The sequence below is a fragment of the Siphateles boraxobius genome, unplaced genomic scaffold, assembly GCF_051911475.1.
Source record: "Siphateles boraxobius isolate OS27281-9 unplaced genomic scaffold, OSU_SipBor_1 48, whole genome shotgun sequence".
In the NCBI taxonomy this organism is placed as follows: domain Eukaryota; kingdom Metazoa; phylum Chordata; class Actinopteri; order Cypriniformes; family Leuciscidae; genus Siphateles; species Siphateles boraxobius.
Window position 1 is genome coordinate 393,328 of NW_027509119.1, and position 17,525 is coordinate 410,852.

Genomic DNA, 17,525 nt, shown 5'->3' on the forward strand with positions numbered 1-17,525 from the left:
TTGCATCATGCATTCCTTTTACATAGTATTAGAAAAAATAATTCTTAGAACATTATTATTATTATTATTATTCCATCAGAAGCAACAGGCCAAGGATGTCTAAATTCACAAGTATTTAAACCAGCAAAATAAATTAAATACAAAACAGTAAATAATCCTCCTCACACACTTTTGAAGCGCAGTCAGTGAATCTTCTGCGCAGTCGCACGAGGGCGCTCGCGTGATGATGACATGCGCTCGAGACGAGGATATATTTCCCTCATCCAGGACACACACACACGCACACACACGGACATCATCACATCCATAACCTCTGAGAACTAGATCAGCTGTCAGACATTTACTGGACAGGCGCGCGAGCGTTTGATTCTTCTGCAGTGTCAAGGTGAGTGAACGCGCATCATCATCATCATCATCATCCTCCTCGCGAACGCGTTAACCTTAATGTGTCACATTCATAGCTATAATGTATCATTATTGACTATCACTATAAAAGCGCTAAATTATGCTGTCTTATCTAACTCTCAAACTCAACCTGCACATTCAAGAAACAAACGACCTGTTTGTCATTTAATATCTTTATATCGGGAGAATTATATTGTGTTTGACATCGACAAGATTGTGACGTAAGCTCGTAATGCGGAAACGTTAAAATAAATAAATAACATGATGTATATATATATATATATATATATATATATATATATATATATATATATATATATATATATATATATATATGTCAAACATACTTATTTTATTTTATTAATTTATGTCTGTTTAATATTTAATTTATTTTGCTAGTTTATGTATTTATATATTGTTTTTATTACATGTTTTGTCTCTCAGCATTTCTTTAGGAAATTGATTTGGAAACCGGATAATAACCATGTCACTGTATCCATCTCTAGAAGACATGAAGGTGGATAAATTCATGCAGGTTGGTCACACATGCATATGTTTATTTATAAAAACCTTGTATAATAGCAGGGCTATAATATCTTTTCTAAAATATGTTTTTCCCGTTGGCACAGAACAGCCCTTATGCGAGCCCATCAAAAGCTTTGGCTCTTCCCGAGCCTTCCCAAACCCAGAATGAGCCGAAAGCTGAAGAGATCGGTGAGAATACTGTATATGAATGAAGAATACTGTATATGAAGAGTAGTGTAGCTATATATGCGGAATACTGTATATGAAAAATATTATATGAATAGTAGCATATATATGAAGAATACTGTATATGTATTACTGTATATGTAATACTTTATGATTATATAATCTGTGATGGTGAAGAGGCTTAAAGCTGAGCTTCAGTGAGTTATTGTGTTTCCAGTGTTCAACCATTAGGAAATATCAGGGAATTTTTTAATTAATATTTTCAGGCCTGGAAAAGTAAATAAAATCATGAAAATTGAATGAAATTTTTTTAGACTATGCTCTAAAATATCGCATTGGCAAAGTGAAACTGGTCTGGACTTTTTTATCTGTTTCCTTTTTGCAGTTATTTGATTTATTAAATTATCAGATCTTTCTCACATGTTTCTCTGTTTTCTGTCTCTGTCTTCAGGAGCTTCTGGAAGTTTATACCCGGATCTGAATGAGTTTATGGGTCTAAATCTCAATGCAGACGCTTTACAGACTCTTTCCTCTTCAGTCAGTGACCAGACCAGTGCGGTGAGTGTGTGTGAGTGTGTGTGTGTGTGTGTGTGTGTGTGTACTTTTTTCGGCCTGAGCTTCGGGTCAGTACATCTACCTTGGGTTGTTTTGTCGAGTGTATAGTGTAAATGCATATAAAACCAGTTTGATCAATTCAGACACGCTGCTGTGAACATGTGAGATCTGCATGAATAGACAAACATGAATCCTGTAGCAGATCTAGGCAGGTGGAGCTGGGGAGGTGGAGGGGCTCAGAGGAACTCACACACTCAACCAGACTATTTAAATGATAAGCAAGCGATCTCATTGGCTGCAGGATCAGCAGAGGCCAATCAGCTTGTGTCATGCGGTAATGATGTGATTGCCTGTAAATGACGCCCTCTAGTGTTTCATGACTGAACTGGCGATAGATGTTCTCACACAAAGTATATTATAGGTCATTGGACTAAATAATTTTGCTGTGTCACAACCCAATGCCTTTTTTAGACTCTCAGTGTCTGCACATCTGGAACGAGCTGGATGGCACCTCCTGTAACAGGATGTGACACGGGGATCTGGAGGGCGGCTCCTGTAACAGGAAGTGACCCGGGCGTGAAGAGGGCGGAGATTCGGCAGGGCGTTCGGGAGGTTGTTCTGTGCAAAGACATGGATGGGAAGATCGGCCTCCGCCTCAAAGCCGTAGATAATGTATTTCATTTACATTTGAATTAACATAATTCATCAATCTTGATTATTTTATTACCTTTAATCATTCAACATTATTCATCATTAATCATCTCATTTTCAAAGTGTTCATTAGCTATGTTTCCACCCACCTTCTTTAATGCTCATTTTGGGATATCGCATAAAAATGTTTAAAAGCGCTGGATGGAAACGCAAGTTAAGACATAAATTCTGAAAATGCAAGTAAAAAAAAACGACTCGTAACGACTAGCGTAACCTCGGTTCCCGGAGATAAGGGAACTAGCATTGCGTCTGCTAGACGCGATGGGGAAACTCATTAAAGGGATAGTTCACCCAAAAATGTAAATTCTGTCAGTATTTACTCTCCCTCATGTTGTTCAAGCCCGTAAGACCTTCGTTCATCTTCGCAACACGAATTAAGATATTTTTGATGAAATCTGAGAGCTGGATCACTCCTCCATAGGCTTCTAAGGGATTGAAACTTGTTCCTCGAAAAGTTATTAAAGACATCGTTAAAATAGTCCTAGTGACTACAGTGGCTCAATCTTAAGTTTATCAAGCGACGAGAATACTTTTTGTGCGCAAAAAAACAAAAATAACGACTTTATCTTTAACTATTCATGTCCTTCTCTGTGGGCGTCGAGTGAGTTCACTAGTGTAACAGCGCAGCGCTTCTGTGTTGTACGTCACACACATCACACACATGACCAGCGTCCGCCAATAGTGAGCCTGCGTGTGACGTACAACACAGAAGCGCTGCGCTGTTACACTAGTGAACTGACTCGAGGCCCACAGAGAAGGAAGTGAATTATTGAAATAGAGTGGTACAGCATTTTGAAACAAACGCCGGCGAAAATATGCTCTTTTAGAGAATTAGCTCTTGTTATACTCACCTGATAGTAGCATAATAGCAACTGTTATGGCTGTGCAGTAGCACTGCGGGATTTTATAAAAGGCTTCAGTAATCGGAGAGAAGGAGTCTCCCCATCGCGTCTAGCAGATGCAATACGACTGACCATTCGATGAGGGAACTACGAATGCGCTCAATTGAGGGGATAAATGTTATATCTGATGAGAAGTCATGCGCATGAACTACGATGGAAACAATAAATCCCTCAAACACCTGAGATGCTGCGATGCGATTGGTATTTCCAGTTACCCAGCGGACCAATGGCATCGCAGCATCTCAAATGTTGGTTTGGTGTTTCTGAGTCAAAGTCTGTCATCAGAATGATTTGGTTTAATTTTCCTCCAGAAGCGTCACACACACACAAGTGTGTTCCCGAACACCAGCATCCGCATGCAAGAACATGACAGCGTTTATTGTGTTTCGTCTGACGCTCTGAGACACACTCATTGATGATGGAGTAAAAAAGAGAAAGACTGCAGAAACTTATATTTTTATCACAGATATTTTGCACCAAATTCAGCGGAAGTGACGATTTTCTTCTCTTGAACACATGGGATGGAAATTACCCTTTAATTTAAAACGTTTAATGCGATATTCCAATTTTGTGCATTAGTTAAATTCACAACTTTTGGATGAAAACATAACTATTGTTTTCTTTAATGACATCCATATTCATATCATAACGGTGACACTTTACAATAAGGCTCATTAGTTAACATTAGTTATTGTATTAACTAACATAAACAATGAGCAATACATTTGTTACAGTATTTAATACTTTTATTTAATACAAATCCAGCTGTTCATTGCTGGTTAATGTTAACAAATACAAACTTTGATTTTAATAATGTATTAGTAAATGTTGAAATTAACATCAACTAAGATTAATAAAAGCTGAAGAAGTGCAGTTCATTCTTAGTTTCATGTTAACTAAGGTAGTTATCTAATGTTAACTAATGAACCTTATTGTAAAGTGTTACCATCATAACATTACGCTCTTAAAGTGTAGGGGAATCTCTGATTGACGCTTCCTGATATGTGTGTGTTCAGGGTGTGTTTGTGCAGTTGGTGCAGGCGAACACTGCGGCAGCGTTGGCAGGGCTTCGCTTTGGTGATCAGATTCTGCAGATCAATGGCAAATCCTGCGCTGGCTGGAGCAGCGATAATGCACATAAAGTGCTGAAGAACGCCAACCCAGAGAGGATCAGTCTGGCTGTGCGAGACAGGTACACACACACACACACACACACACACACACACACACACACACACACACACACACACACACACACACACACACACACACACACACACACACACACACACACACACACACACACACACACACGTAGAGCATATCTGCAGGTTTCAAATACTCAATGCTGTTTAATTAATGAGGATCAGGTTGTTATGACTGAATAATTCATGAGGAGAACAGAAACAGGAGGGTGTGTTGTGTAGTTTTAGCCTTACAGATATCCAGCTGTGCGAAACGTCGTTATAAACCTCAAACTGTCACACAGCATGTCATAAAAATATAACCACAGCAAGCAGCAATCTTCAGGGTCCAAGCAGTTTGGAAAAGGGGAGGAAAAAAAAATAAAAAAAAAAAAAAAAAATCTAAATTGGTTTGCTATCTAATTTTCTTTTGCTGAAAGTGCCTACACTGCAACAGTGTCAGGGAAAGTTACTTGTAAAAGTAATGCGTTACTCCCTAAAAAAGTAACTATTTAATTACTTTTTATTGAAAGATTATGCGTTACTGTCACGGTTCTGTTATGTTTGGACTTTTCATTTGTTTATCATCAGTCACATGTGTTCCTTTGTTTGAATTTCTCGCCATTCTTTAGTTACCATGGTTACAGTCATTATTTGTTCATTGTTATCAGCTGTGTGTCATTAATTTACCTTGTCTCCCTGAGTATTTAGTTCCTTTGTTTTAGGAAAGTCATTTGTGAATTCATCATCATCATCATCATCATCATCATCATCATCATCATCATCATCATCAGTAGTCTTCTACCTACACCGCTCTTAGCCTTTGTGACAGAACAACAGACCTAAAAGGAATAGTTAGCATGGACTCAACAGCTTTATGCCTCCTCATGCTCCCAGAGAGCTGCAAGTTTCTGGGGTGGTTGGGCCGGATGCTAGGGATGGGCAAATTAAGCCTCATGTAACACTGAGGCTTTCCCCTGATTGTTCCTGGAATAGATTCAAAGCTTTGAGAGTGTCGAAAACAGCGCCATCTGGTGTTTAGCAAAAAATGAAGCAGCCACCACACGTTCCCTAGATAGTTGCATGTTATGTGCACAAATAAAAGGTGAACAGTGTATGTGTGTGTTGAATTTCTCTCTGTGATTAATTCATTTAACCATTAAGCTGTGGCATTTACTGCCAATATGAATATCAATATGATGTAATCGAAGAATGTGAACAAATATGAATTACACATGGCAAATTTTTTTTTTCCTGAAATAATTTGTATTCTTCATATTAATTGTATGACAGGGTATTTAATGATTGGACAGAAAGTGAGGTTTCGTTTGTCATTTGTCACGTGATTTCTACATTAACTACACAAGCTTCGAATCGCGGCTTCATCTGGCACGCCCATTTATGCTCGACACGAATTCCTGACGGCTCGGTTCAAATGTCACATCACTACGTCTGTCTTCTACCTACACCACGCTAAGGCTTTGTGACAGAACAACCGACCTAATAGGAAAAGTTGGCGTGGACTCAACAGCTATACGCCTCCTCATGCTCCCAGAACACCGCAGGTTTCTGGGGTGGTTGGGCTGAATGCCTTTCACTCACCACCACACCAGTACCAAGCCAGCGATCACCCTCCACGTCGACCACGGATCAAAAGTCAGTGCCCACCACAAACGGGGAGCTTCCTTCTGCCGTGAGGGAAGAGCCAGAACCTGATAAGAGGAAAGTGCCAACATTTCGTTCTGGAGCCGAAGCCCGAAGGCAAGTCTGACCAGGTGTGCGAGCCAGCTACGAGTATTAGTGGAGCTGGACACTGAGCAGAACTTAATTGAATGGGAATCGGAGGTAATTCTTACCTAATTCTTTGAAGGTTCAAATTGCAGTTTCAGTGGGCTCCCTCGACCCGTTGCTCCAACTCGGCCTGTTGACCAGTCGGCTTCGCCTTGGCTCCTCACTCCCTCAGCTCCACCTGGGACCGTTGTCCTTACGGCTCCGCAGGGCTCCCTTGACCCGTCTCTCCAACTCGGCCTGTTGACCAGTCGGCTCCGCCTTGGCTGCTCACTCCCTCAGCTCTACCTGGGACCGTTGTCCTTACGGCTCCGTAGGGCTCCCTTGACCCGTCGCTCCAACTCGGCCTGTTGACCAGTCGGCTCCGCCTTGACCCGTCGCTCCAACTCGGAATGTTGTCCTTACGGCTCCACCTTGGGAAGTCGTCCTTACCGCTTCGCAAGGCTCCCTCGACCCGTTGCTCCAACTCTGCCTGTTGACCAGTCGGCTCCGCCTTGGCTCCTCGCCCCCTCAGCTCCACCTGGGACCGTTGTCCTTACGGCTCTGCAGGGCTCCCTTGACCCGTCGTTCCAACTCGGCCTGTTGACCAGTCGGCTTCACCTTGGCTCCTCACTCCCTCAGCTCCACCTGGGACCATTGTCCTTACGGCTTCGCCGGGCTCCCTTGACCCGTCGCTCCAACTCGGCCTGTTGACCAGTCGGCTTCGCCTTGGCTCCTCGCTCCCTCAGCTCCACCTGGGACCGTTGTCCTTACGGCTCCGCAGGGCTCCCTTGACCCGTCGCTCCAACTCGGCCTGTTGACCAGTCGGCTCCGCCTTGGCTCCTCGCTCCCTCAGCTCCACCTGGGACCGTTGTCCTTATGGCTTCGCCGGGCTCCCTTGACCCGTCACTCCAACTCGGCCTGTTGACCAGTCGGCTCCGCCTTGGCTCCTCGCCCCCTCAGCTCCACCTGGGACTGTTGTCCTTATGGCTTCGCCGGGCTCCCTTGACCCATCGCTCCAACTCGGCCTGTTGACCAGTCGGCTCCGCCTTGGCTCCTAGCTGCCTCAGCTCCACCTGGGACCGTTGTCCTTATGGCTTCGCCGGGCTCCCTTGACCCGTAACTCCAACTCGGCCTGTTGACCAGTCGGCTCCGCCTTGGCTCCTCGCCCCCTCAGCTCCACCTGGGACCGTTGTCCTTATGGCTTCGCCAGGCCTCCCTTGACCCGTTGCTCCACATTGACCTTACCACAACATAAGGGCTTTACTATAATGTGCATGTTCATAATGAAATAATAAAGCAGTGTGTAAATCCCTGTTTGTAGGCCACTGGAGCGAAGTGTGACTCTTCACAAGGACATGAACGGGCAGCTGGGCTTCATCTTTAAAAAGGGTCGTATCAGCTCAATAGTTCAGGACAGTTCTGCGGCTCGCAACGGCCTGTTGACCGATCACCAGATCTGCGAGATCAATGGGCAGAACATCATCGGACTCAAGGTAAACCTCCTGCATGTTTTACGTTCGTTGGCTTTCTTTTCTTCTCCGGCGACTTGTAAGATTTGATTTGAACTTTTATTAGGACTCCCAAATCATGGACATCCTTAATTCCAGCGGAGGCGTTGTCACGGTAACCGTGATGCCGGTGGTAATCTTCGAACACATGATGAAACGGTATGGAAAATAAAAATCCAATCCGAGGTTTAGTCATGTAAAGCATTTGTCTCACAAGTGTGTTCTTAATTGTGTTATAGTCTCACGAGTGTTTGTTTCTTTCTCACTGCAGGATGTCCAGCAATATTGTAAAGTCACTAATGGATCATTCTATTCCTGAGGTGTGAGATGCTTCAGATCAAACCGGACCATCGAGAAAGACTCACATTCGCCCAATCGTGTGGTTTTATAGTTACTGACAGGCTAAGAAATGAGATATTTGCTTAAGTTATGCCTTTAAAAAGTGATAGTGCCCCAAAAATGACAAGTTTTTTAATTATTTACTCACCTTTATGTTGTTCTAAACCACAGTCAAATAAAAAAGCACAGTATATATTGTGAATATTTAGACATGAACGTGATTAAATGTTGACAAATGTTCATTTTTGGGCCAATTAACCCTTTAATTATTCTCCTTCATCTTTAAATATTTAAGCCTGAAGCTCATTTCAGTTTCTCTCAATTCTTAAAGCATTCTGAATTATCATCGCCGATGCTGTAAATCAGTCATAATAATGCTGTTAAAATTACTGTTCGAAAGCCATTAAAAAACTATGCAGTGCTGAAGACAGTTTTGTATGAAAAACATTAGATAACTTTATTTTGAAGAGATAGAATTGCAGTAAATCTTTATGCCCCTGTATTTGTTCATATTTCTGTGTGGGTTTTGTACTTGAAACATCTAAATCCAGGTTCATGGTTTCTTTTAAAGGAATATTTAAGATTATTGAATTGCTTATCACGCTTGACCATTAGGTGGCGCTGTTACCAGATGACTGCAGTGTGGTCAGTGTGAGGAGAGTCACAGCCTCAGATTCAGCTGGACATCATCCCATCAGTTTTGTTGATGCACTATTTGAAAACAGTTTGCTCAATCTAAAACTTTTAACAACTGTTTTCCGGCATAGTCTGAAAATGTTCAGAGCCGATATTTGTGACAATCAGACCAATAGTCTAGGAGGAAATCAAAAAAGTAGGTTTAATTTCAGAGAAATCAAAGATGGCGGACAGCAATTTCAAACAAATATGGACCAGTTTAAGTATGACCAGTTAAAAAAAAACAGTTGTATTAAAATAGGCTAAATTAATCAAACGCTATTAGCATTTGTGTTCATTTTATTATAATTTTACTCAACTTTTTGAGTATATTCAAGGCATGGTGCCAATGAACGAGAACAATACGTTGATGCATTCATAAAATACAGTATTTTACGACATAATTAAAAATGGCTGATGCCCCAAATAGTTGGGTTTCATGTTTTTTAATGAGTTTTATCATTTTTGGGCAAACCGTTCAGACGTTCTAAGCAAAAATAGCATTATATATATATATATATATATATATATATATATATATATATATATATATATATGCATGCAATACTCGAAAGTGCAGAACTTTTTTTTTACATGGCCTTTACCGAATTATTCTAGAATGCTTTGGTTAATCAAAAAGCTTTTTGCTTAACTTTTTGCCAGCATGGTCTAAAAATGATGTAAGCCATTTCTGGTGAAAATCGGACGGACCATCTTTGACGAGTTCAGAAAAAGTAGATTTTTCAGAAAATTAAAAATGGTCATGACAGAAAATGACGTAGACATGGCATGAGCAATTAAAGCAATCACATTTTTTTAAAATTTTGTTTCTAGGCCTTACGGTTCTAAAGTTATTAGCATAAACATGAGTGCAACATTTGGCCAGTTGGTGGCGCTAGAGGGAATGAGTTAGAGACTTCAGATTTGCTGTGATTAATGTCCTCTATCTTTGTGCCAAAGGTCATAATTTTCCCACAAGCGGTTCTATGGGAAGAAGGTGGAAATTATAAGAACATTAATGGATACACTATATGGTGCTTGACCCCTTATTAATAAGTATAATTATAAATTCGACTACTTTAATATATACTTTAATATAACTATGACAGCTATACATTCATACTTTTTAACTTGGAAAGGCATAAAATCACGTGTGCATGACCAATGAACGTACAGTAAGACATTGAGATCTTTAATATAGATATTATCATATACAGTATATTGAGTATGAAATCAATGTATTACATACTTTAAAACTGATTAAATTAGAGGTAAATTTCAAAATTATTCAAAGAATATATCAAACGATTATATTATCAAAATATATAAAATTGAAAAAAACAATTTTTAAAAAATGAATGTGAATTCTGCAAAAATTTGCCAGAAACATAAAATTCCCACATTTTCTGTAATCTTGTTTTAAAAATTCTCAGAATCATAAAACTGATTCTAATCTTGAAAATTCCCTTGAAGAAAGCAATATTTTACTGTTCTTTCAATACAATGATGTCAATCTTATTTTGTACTAGCTTATACATTTCTTAATTATTTTTGGGAGATTCTTTCTTGACGAGGTGAAAAAGAAACCAAAGTCTGAATTATTTCTGATAGAATTACAGTGTTGTGTGTGTGGAAATGTCGAAGAATAGGCGGAACTCATGGATGAGGAAGAGGAACAGTAGGTGGCGGAATGTGTGTGTTCTGGAAAACACAGTTCTCCAAAGAAGAAGAAGAAGAAGAAGAAGAGAAGGAGGAGGAAGATGGTCATGCAGAACTAAAACTCTTCAAAACTCTCTTATCATGAAGAAGAAGAAAAGTGTTCGCAGTCTGGCCAGAAAAGGTAATGTTAACGTTACTTCAGATCTCGCTTATGCGGAGCCCAAATACAAATGCTTTTCATTATGCAGGATTATTAATAATAATATCAGAACAGTGTTATTCTCGCAGTTTTGATCGAGAACGGGTGGATTCAATGATAGAGGCTGCAAAGATTGAAAGCATTAATACACACTCTTTCTGTCACTGAATTGCAGTTTAAAGATCTTTTACCAAAAAGTATTTCTGCAGTGTAATAGTAAAGTGTTATTCGAGAGATTATATGACATGCTTTAGAAATACCATACAGTTTAACTCTTTCTCCGCCAGCATCATCTTTGAGAGAAAAAAAGTTGCTAGCCACCGACAGCATATAGACAATAAACAGACCCACTGCTTTTCAACAAACAAACAACAACGTTAGTATTAGCTTCATTTGAATGTGGGTAAGTTTAATTAAAAAACCAACATTTTGAGCAAAAAGCTGAGAATATTGCATTTTTATCAGACTATCTCGGATTCACAACGATGATCAAAACACATGTGGAGTAGATCGAGTTTTCTTTAGTTAAAAAGAGATGCATTATAATGATCGTCATTTCTTTTAAAGTTTTTGCAGCGATTTCCCTGATTTAAGCATAAACATTAGGCTTTTCACACTTGAAATAGTTAAACCTGGGTCATTCTAAACCCTGGGTAAACAGAATCTTGGGTTTTCGTGCTTCATCTTGCACACTCATAATTTACACAATTGATCCTGTGTGTTCATAACCTAATGTTTCACACTGTACATGAACAATAACTGAGTTTACTTAAGCTGGACTATGACGCGATTTTCTTCAAGATCTGCTGTACAGAAACAAACTTTGTTGCATTATTTTCCTGTTATCACTGTAAAGCTGCTTTGAAACAATTTTTATTGTAAAAAGCGCTATATAAAGGTGGCTTGACTTGACCGTACATTGATAAACACGGGGTTAACGTTCTTATTTGCATATTTGCGTTGTCGGTGTCATTGATTGGATGAAAGCAGCACGTGACCTATTTATATAAAAGCCCAAGTATTGCGCGTCCTCGTATTACCAACGGTAATATAGAGTTTATACTGAATGTGCTTTTTGGACTATAAAAGTAAAAATTACTTAATTCAAATATCTGCGTTTTCTGTCATGTTTCTGACATGTTTCCTCATCAAACGCTGAAACTACTGTTACACTGTTACAGTGTTTCTGTGACTGTCCAAAGTGGCACGCGATTGGCTGTCGGTTGCTAAGCATATTGTCATAACATTATAACATCACTTCCTTTCACTTTGTACAATTTTGGCGCCGCAGTGCGAAGTTAACACTAATAAAGCCTTGCGGGGCTTTTCACACTGCGCTTGCTTAACCCTGGGTTATCGGCGTTCTAAACCCCGCTTTTAACCCTGGGTAAAGGAGCGTTTCACACTAGTATTTGTTGTAAACTTCTTCCTTCTTCAGTGTAGAAGATTTAGAAGCGAAAGACCAGGAGACTTGGGGGTATCTTTTAAGCAGAGTTCTTTATTGCTGTGGCATCGCTGTAGTCACCAAGTCTGACTAAAGGGAAACGTTCCCTTGCAATTTATAAACATTTTAGGGGCAGGGCTTAACATTGTGATGAACAAAGCATGTAAATGATGTATACCGGTTTAGGAACCTGCCCTATATTGAGAGTGTTACCAATTCCAATCCAATCCGCATAACTATGCAAACAGTGAAACTACCAAAGTTTCAGTAATCTGCTTACAGTAGAGAGAAACAGGAATATCAGGCTGGATAGAGAGCCAATCTGATTTGCCGGACTCTCTTGCTGGAAAAATGTTTCACAGCAAATATCATCATCATCATAACCTTGAAATGCTGAATTCAGTATACAAAATGGTCTCAGTTTATATACTATTGCATTTGGAACCTCAATTAAACATTAATAAATTTGTAACACTACATTTTTTTAAAAGTAGGGTTAGGAGCGCTTTTACCCGGGGTTATGAAACCATGCCTCGGATCAGGGTTAAAATTAGGGATGCACGATAAATCGGCCACCATATCGGTGTCGGCCGACAGATCTAGAATTACCAAATTCAAAATCTTACCAATGGGGGAACGAATAAACCTCAATATTATAGGGTTAGTTCACCCACTGAAGAAAATTGTCTCCATTTAGGACTACTCGTTCCAAACTTATAAAACTTTAGGTTTTCTGATGGCTGACACTGAGCACGGACAAAACTACGAGATGCGTCAAACTCAATCATAAATCACAGCCAATCAGAAGAGCGTGTGGGCGGAGACTCTCTGCACGCTGCAGTGCTACATATAAAATGTGGTTACTGAGAAAGAAAAGGTTATATAGAAAAAACACTTATTATTAGGGATGCATGATATATCGGTATCTATTTATCGATATATGTTCATTTTTAATGTTATCGGTATCGGCCCAATAAGAAAATTTGTCCGATATATAGAGTGCCGAAGTTATGACGTCACTTTGTAGGACAACTCGGAAGTTAGCGGCGCATGGGTTCCCTCGATCGAAAAGCTATGCATTTTCCCCATAGACTTTTGGAAAATCGCAAAAAATAAGATCTGTGTTCAACAAAGAGTTGTGACCCTTACACGTTTTGTCTATCAAGATAATCTTTACAAGTTAATCCAAAATGTATACATTTTGAAGCCTATATAAAGTTTAAAAAACCAAAAAAGTTAAAAAAAAACACAAATAGGTTATAACTGGTGTGTTTTATGTCATAGATCAAAATATGAAAATATTTAGAGGCTTTGTTATGGAAGTAAAATAATGCCAAATGTTTTTGAAACAAAAAGCTTGTTGAATTGCACTTCTTGAGAAAATCTGCATTGCATTAACCCTGCTTGTATTTTAATGCATTGTATTTTTAGGGCTTGCATTTTTATGGGCTGAAATTTAGCATGGTTGAATATTTAAAGCTGTGAATATTTAAATTCAAAACATTTCAAACCCATTTTCATTAGTAAAATTTCAATAATCCATATTCACCTTTCATATTTCACTTCCAAAATATTCAAACTGATTAAAAATACAACCTATAATATTCAACAGGCGGTTTTCGGTCCATTTTATTTCGCTTTGCAAGTTCGTTTCTACAAATTCAGTGGTTCAAATTCGACAGTAAATTCAACGTTGACATCCAGGAACTGCAGGAAAAGCAGTAGATTACCGAGCATAATCTCCATCTGCTGTTAGTCCACCTCACCAGCAGGGGGTGCAAGCGCGTGTTGTTGACCAAGACCAGAGCAACAGTTAGAGCAAGCCATTCATTCATAAAAACTCATTTACAACAATGTAAGTGTATCTGTGATTATTATGTTTTATGTGAAATTCAGTGTCTTCACGATTACTTTTCCTGTGTAGCCTACATGCACTTCTACCGTGAACGAGATTATAATGTTATTCCCCCGATGCGGATGTATACAGATCCAATGTTACATTTGAGTTTGACATATCTATTGGTTGTTTAGTTGCCTCAACCTTATATTGCGGCGATTGTGCTGCATAGCTACTAAGGTTTCCCTCGATACGTCAGGATTCCCCTGCTGGACATATAAGACGCTTAACGTAGCTTAATGGACTCATACAGTGATATAAAATACCAAACTCGCAGGCAAACAGAAGGACTCAGAATATGAACTTAACGCGCAAAGTTTAAAGCTGAGCGTTTCTCAGTGATACTGGCATAAATTGGCTTGACATTGGGCATTTTGAAGAGAACGACTTGCAGTCATAACACCAACTGTAAAGTGTTCATGTAGTTGTCAGGCATAATGCGCAATTTATTCAAATAAATTGAAGTTTGCTGTTGAAGTTAGAAACGTTTAGGCCTATAGGACTACCAATGTTACTTTAGAGACGGTCCCTAAATGTGCGAATGTCACACCAATTTTACATTTAGTCATTTAGCAGACGCTTTTATCCAAAGCGACTTAAATTACAGTTAAACTAACAATATAGGACAACAATATGAAAGTGCTATGACCCTTCCCAGATTAATCATGCATGTAGAAATATTAACATGTCTTTCCCCAATAAGGTGCGCGTTTGGTCTTTTATATCACTGTATTAGTCCATTAAGCTACGTTAAGCGTTTTGTCCTGATGGAAGGGGAATCCTTGAGTATGATGAGGTATTGAGGGAAACCGACCATTCATGGTAGAGAAAGTTGATAACATGTAAGGCTACACAGGGAAAGTAACAATGAAGTTAATGAATGAAACATAAAAACAGCTTTTGTGCCTTTATCATCTTTTCCGCATATATACTGACCCAGATAATCATCACAAAAAACTGAATGCATGCTCAATTGTTGTAAATGAGTTTTTATGAATGAATGGCTTGCTCTAACTGTTGCTCTGGTGTTCGTCCACAACACGCGCTTGCACCCCCTGCTGGTGAGGTGGACTAACAGCAGATGGAGATTATGCTCGGTAATCTACTGCTTTTCCTGCAGTTCCTGGACGTCAACGTTGAATTTACTGTCGAATTTGAACCACTGAATTTGTGGAAGCGAATTTGAAAAGCGAAATAAAATGGACCGAAAACCGCCTGTTGAATATTATAGGTTGTATTTTTAATCAGTTTGAATATTTTGGAAGTGAAATATGAAAGGTGAATATGGATTATTGAAATTTTACTAATGAAAATGTGTTTGAAATGTTTTGAATTGAAATATGCACAGCTTAAATATTCAACCATGCTAAATTTCAGCTCATAAAAATGCAAGCCCTAAAAATACAATGCATTAAAATACAAGCAGGGTTAATGCAATGCAGATTTTCTCAAGTAGTGCAATTCAACAAGCTTTTTGTTTCAAAAACATTTGGCATTATTTTACTTCCATACTTTGTTAACCACAGGCCTTATTTCAGGCGATTTAGCAAAAACCCATAGACTTTAGGGCGAGGGAACCGGAAGTGCTAAAATGCTAACTCACTTCCGTGTTTTGGCCTACAAAGTGACTTCATAACTTCGGCACTCTATTAAAGCTGATAAATAATGTGTTATTTCCTTCAGCTGAGACACTTCATTTGTGCACTGTTCAACATGATGATTTTGACTTGCTTGAAATATGCTCTCAATCACTTTGAAAAAGAGAACTACAGTAAAGTGCAACATGTGCAGCGCAAGTGTGTCATATCGGCTACATAAAATTATCATGAGAACATCATAATTGTGTGTTTGGGACATGGATTTTAATGATGAGACTTGCTTTTTTAATCAGGCTCTCAAAAATTATATAAAACTTTGGATTTAGATTTATTGGCCAATATATCGGTTATTAGCTTTCAGATATAAAGAATTATAATTTTTTTTATTAATTTTCATATCGGTGCATATCTAGTTAACTCTGCTTTTGCTTTGTTCAACCGCATCGTAGTGAAAAAGCCAAACTAGTACAGTGTGAAAAGATGCGGTGTTTGAATGTTACAGCTAACGGTTTAGCAACAGATAACCAATTGTATAATCCAACGCTTTGTATAATAAACAGTTAATTCAGCATTTGGGAGAAAACATGTCAAATGCTGACAGAAAATGAAACAATTTGAGTGAATAAATTCTTTTATATTCCAAAAAGCCCATTCATTCTTAACTCGATAGTACAGACGCTAATACGAGGACGCGCAACGCTTGAGGTTTTTAAACAGGTTTGCGTTCATTTAATAAATGACACTGACGCCTCAAATATGCAAATAAGAACATCAACCCATGGTTTAGGAATGTACAGTGTGAAAATGTCAGTTCATGAATACCCAGAATTAATTGTTAACCCAGAGCAGCGTGAAGAAAACACAGGATTCTGTTAACCGGGGGCTAAGAATGACCCAGGGCTAAGAATGACCCAGGGCTAAGAATGACCCAGGGCTAAGAATGACCCGGGGTTAAGAATGACCCAGGGCTAAGAATGACCCAGGGCTAAGAATGACCCAGGGCTAAGAATGACCCAGGGCTAAGAATGACCCGGGGTTAAGAATTACTCTGGGTTAAGAATTACTCTGGGTTAAGAATGACTCTGGGTTAAGAATGACCCAGGGTTAAGGATGACCCAGGGCTAAGAATGACCCAGGGTTAAGAATGACTCAGGATTAGACGTTAGGTCCATCGTGCAGATTACATTATTTTATCACCTAGGCTAAGTATAACATCTAGGGGTGGCACGATCCGCTTTTTTTGCCTCCGATACCGATTCCGATACCTGGGACTCAGTATTGGCCGATACCGGTCCGATCCAATACTAAAATAATAATTAAAAAAAACAGTGCCAAATTACCTAATAAACTGTATCTGTATGCCTCACTGTGGGGAAGAGACTGGGATTATTCTTTTGTAAAAGGCATCAAAGCTTGACTTAAACATTATTTTCCTTACTTTGTAAAACAATGCAGACAAAATATATACTATATAATTAAAATACATTTATTTTAAAATTTTAAGCGCAACTTTTTAATGAAGCAGCAACATATGATACATAGATTGGACAGAACAACTAAGGCTATCAATAAACTGCCATTGCGCAAAAGTATTGTAATATGAAAGGCTCCAATTCAGAGCGGCACGAAACCTTATGCGCTTCCCGTGCGCAGAACGATGCGCTCGAAGCAACATGGAGTCACGGCGCGCAGCGCTTCGCATTGAAAAGTTCAAAGCACAAAAGTAAGATATACATACATTTCTTTATTTATTCATTAGTTTGAGCCTTTTAATAGTTTTAAATTTCAGTTAATGTGCGTGTGAAGAGCAATTATATCGCTCTCTACTCCAGTGTTGTGATCACTGAGGAGTTGTGTTGTGATCTAACCCAGACAGCAACATAGTGTCGGCCCAGATCCGGCCCACATCTGGTACTCGTGGAATTCACACATACCAGATGTGGTCCGGATCTGGGCCGACACTATGTT

General features: G+C 39.2%; 2 protein-coding genes across 14 annotated transcripts in view; both read left to right on the top strand.

Moving 5' to 3' along the window:
* Positions 1–175: 175 nt before the first annotated feature.
* sdcbp (syndecan binding protein (syntenin)) lies at positions 176–8,508 on the top strand. Of its 2 annotated transcripts, none has more exons than XM_077201570.1 (9): positions 176–385; positions 850–940; positions 1,035–1,119; positions 1,568–1,674; positions 2,143–2,343; positions 4,301–4,476; positions 7,560–7,731; positions 7,814–7,905; positions 8,018–8,508. In XM_077201570.1, the coding sequence occupies exons 2-9, from the start codon at positions 890–892 to the stop codon at positions 8,070–8,072; spliced, it is 939 nt and encodes a 312-aa protein (XP_077057685.1). In that variant the 5' UTR covers positions 176–385; positions 850–889; the 3' UTR covers positions 8,073–8,508. The 2 variants fall into 2 exon arrangements, with proteins under 2 accessions (XP_077057685.1, XP_077057684.1); XM_077201569.1 differs by having other exon boundaries at positions 180–385; positions 850–939; positions 1,028–1,119.
* Positions 8,509–10,425: 1,917 nt separating this feature from the next.
* Positions 10,426–17,525, top strand: part of unm_hu7910 (un-named hu7910) — a 52,080-nt gene continuing 44,980 nt past the window's right edge. For 8 of the 12 annotated variants that reach the window (XM_077201508.1, XM_077201509.1, XM_077201510.1 and 5 more), the window contains exon 1: positions 10,427–10,600. In XM_077201508.1, coding sequence (XP_077057623.1) covers positions 10,561–10,600 — 40 coding nt within the window. In that variant the 5' untranslated portion in view covers positions 10,427–10,560. Of the gene's footprint in view, positions 10,601–17,525 lie in introns of all 12 variants that reach the window. The other 4 variants (XM_077201511.1, XM_077201512.1, XM_077201515.1 and 1 more) reach the window with 3 other exon arrangements.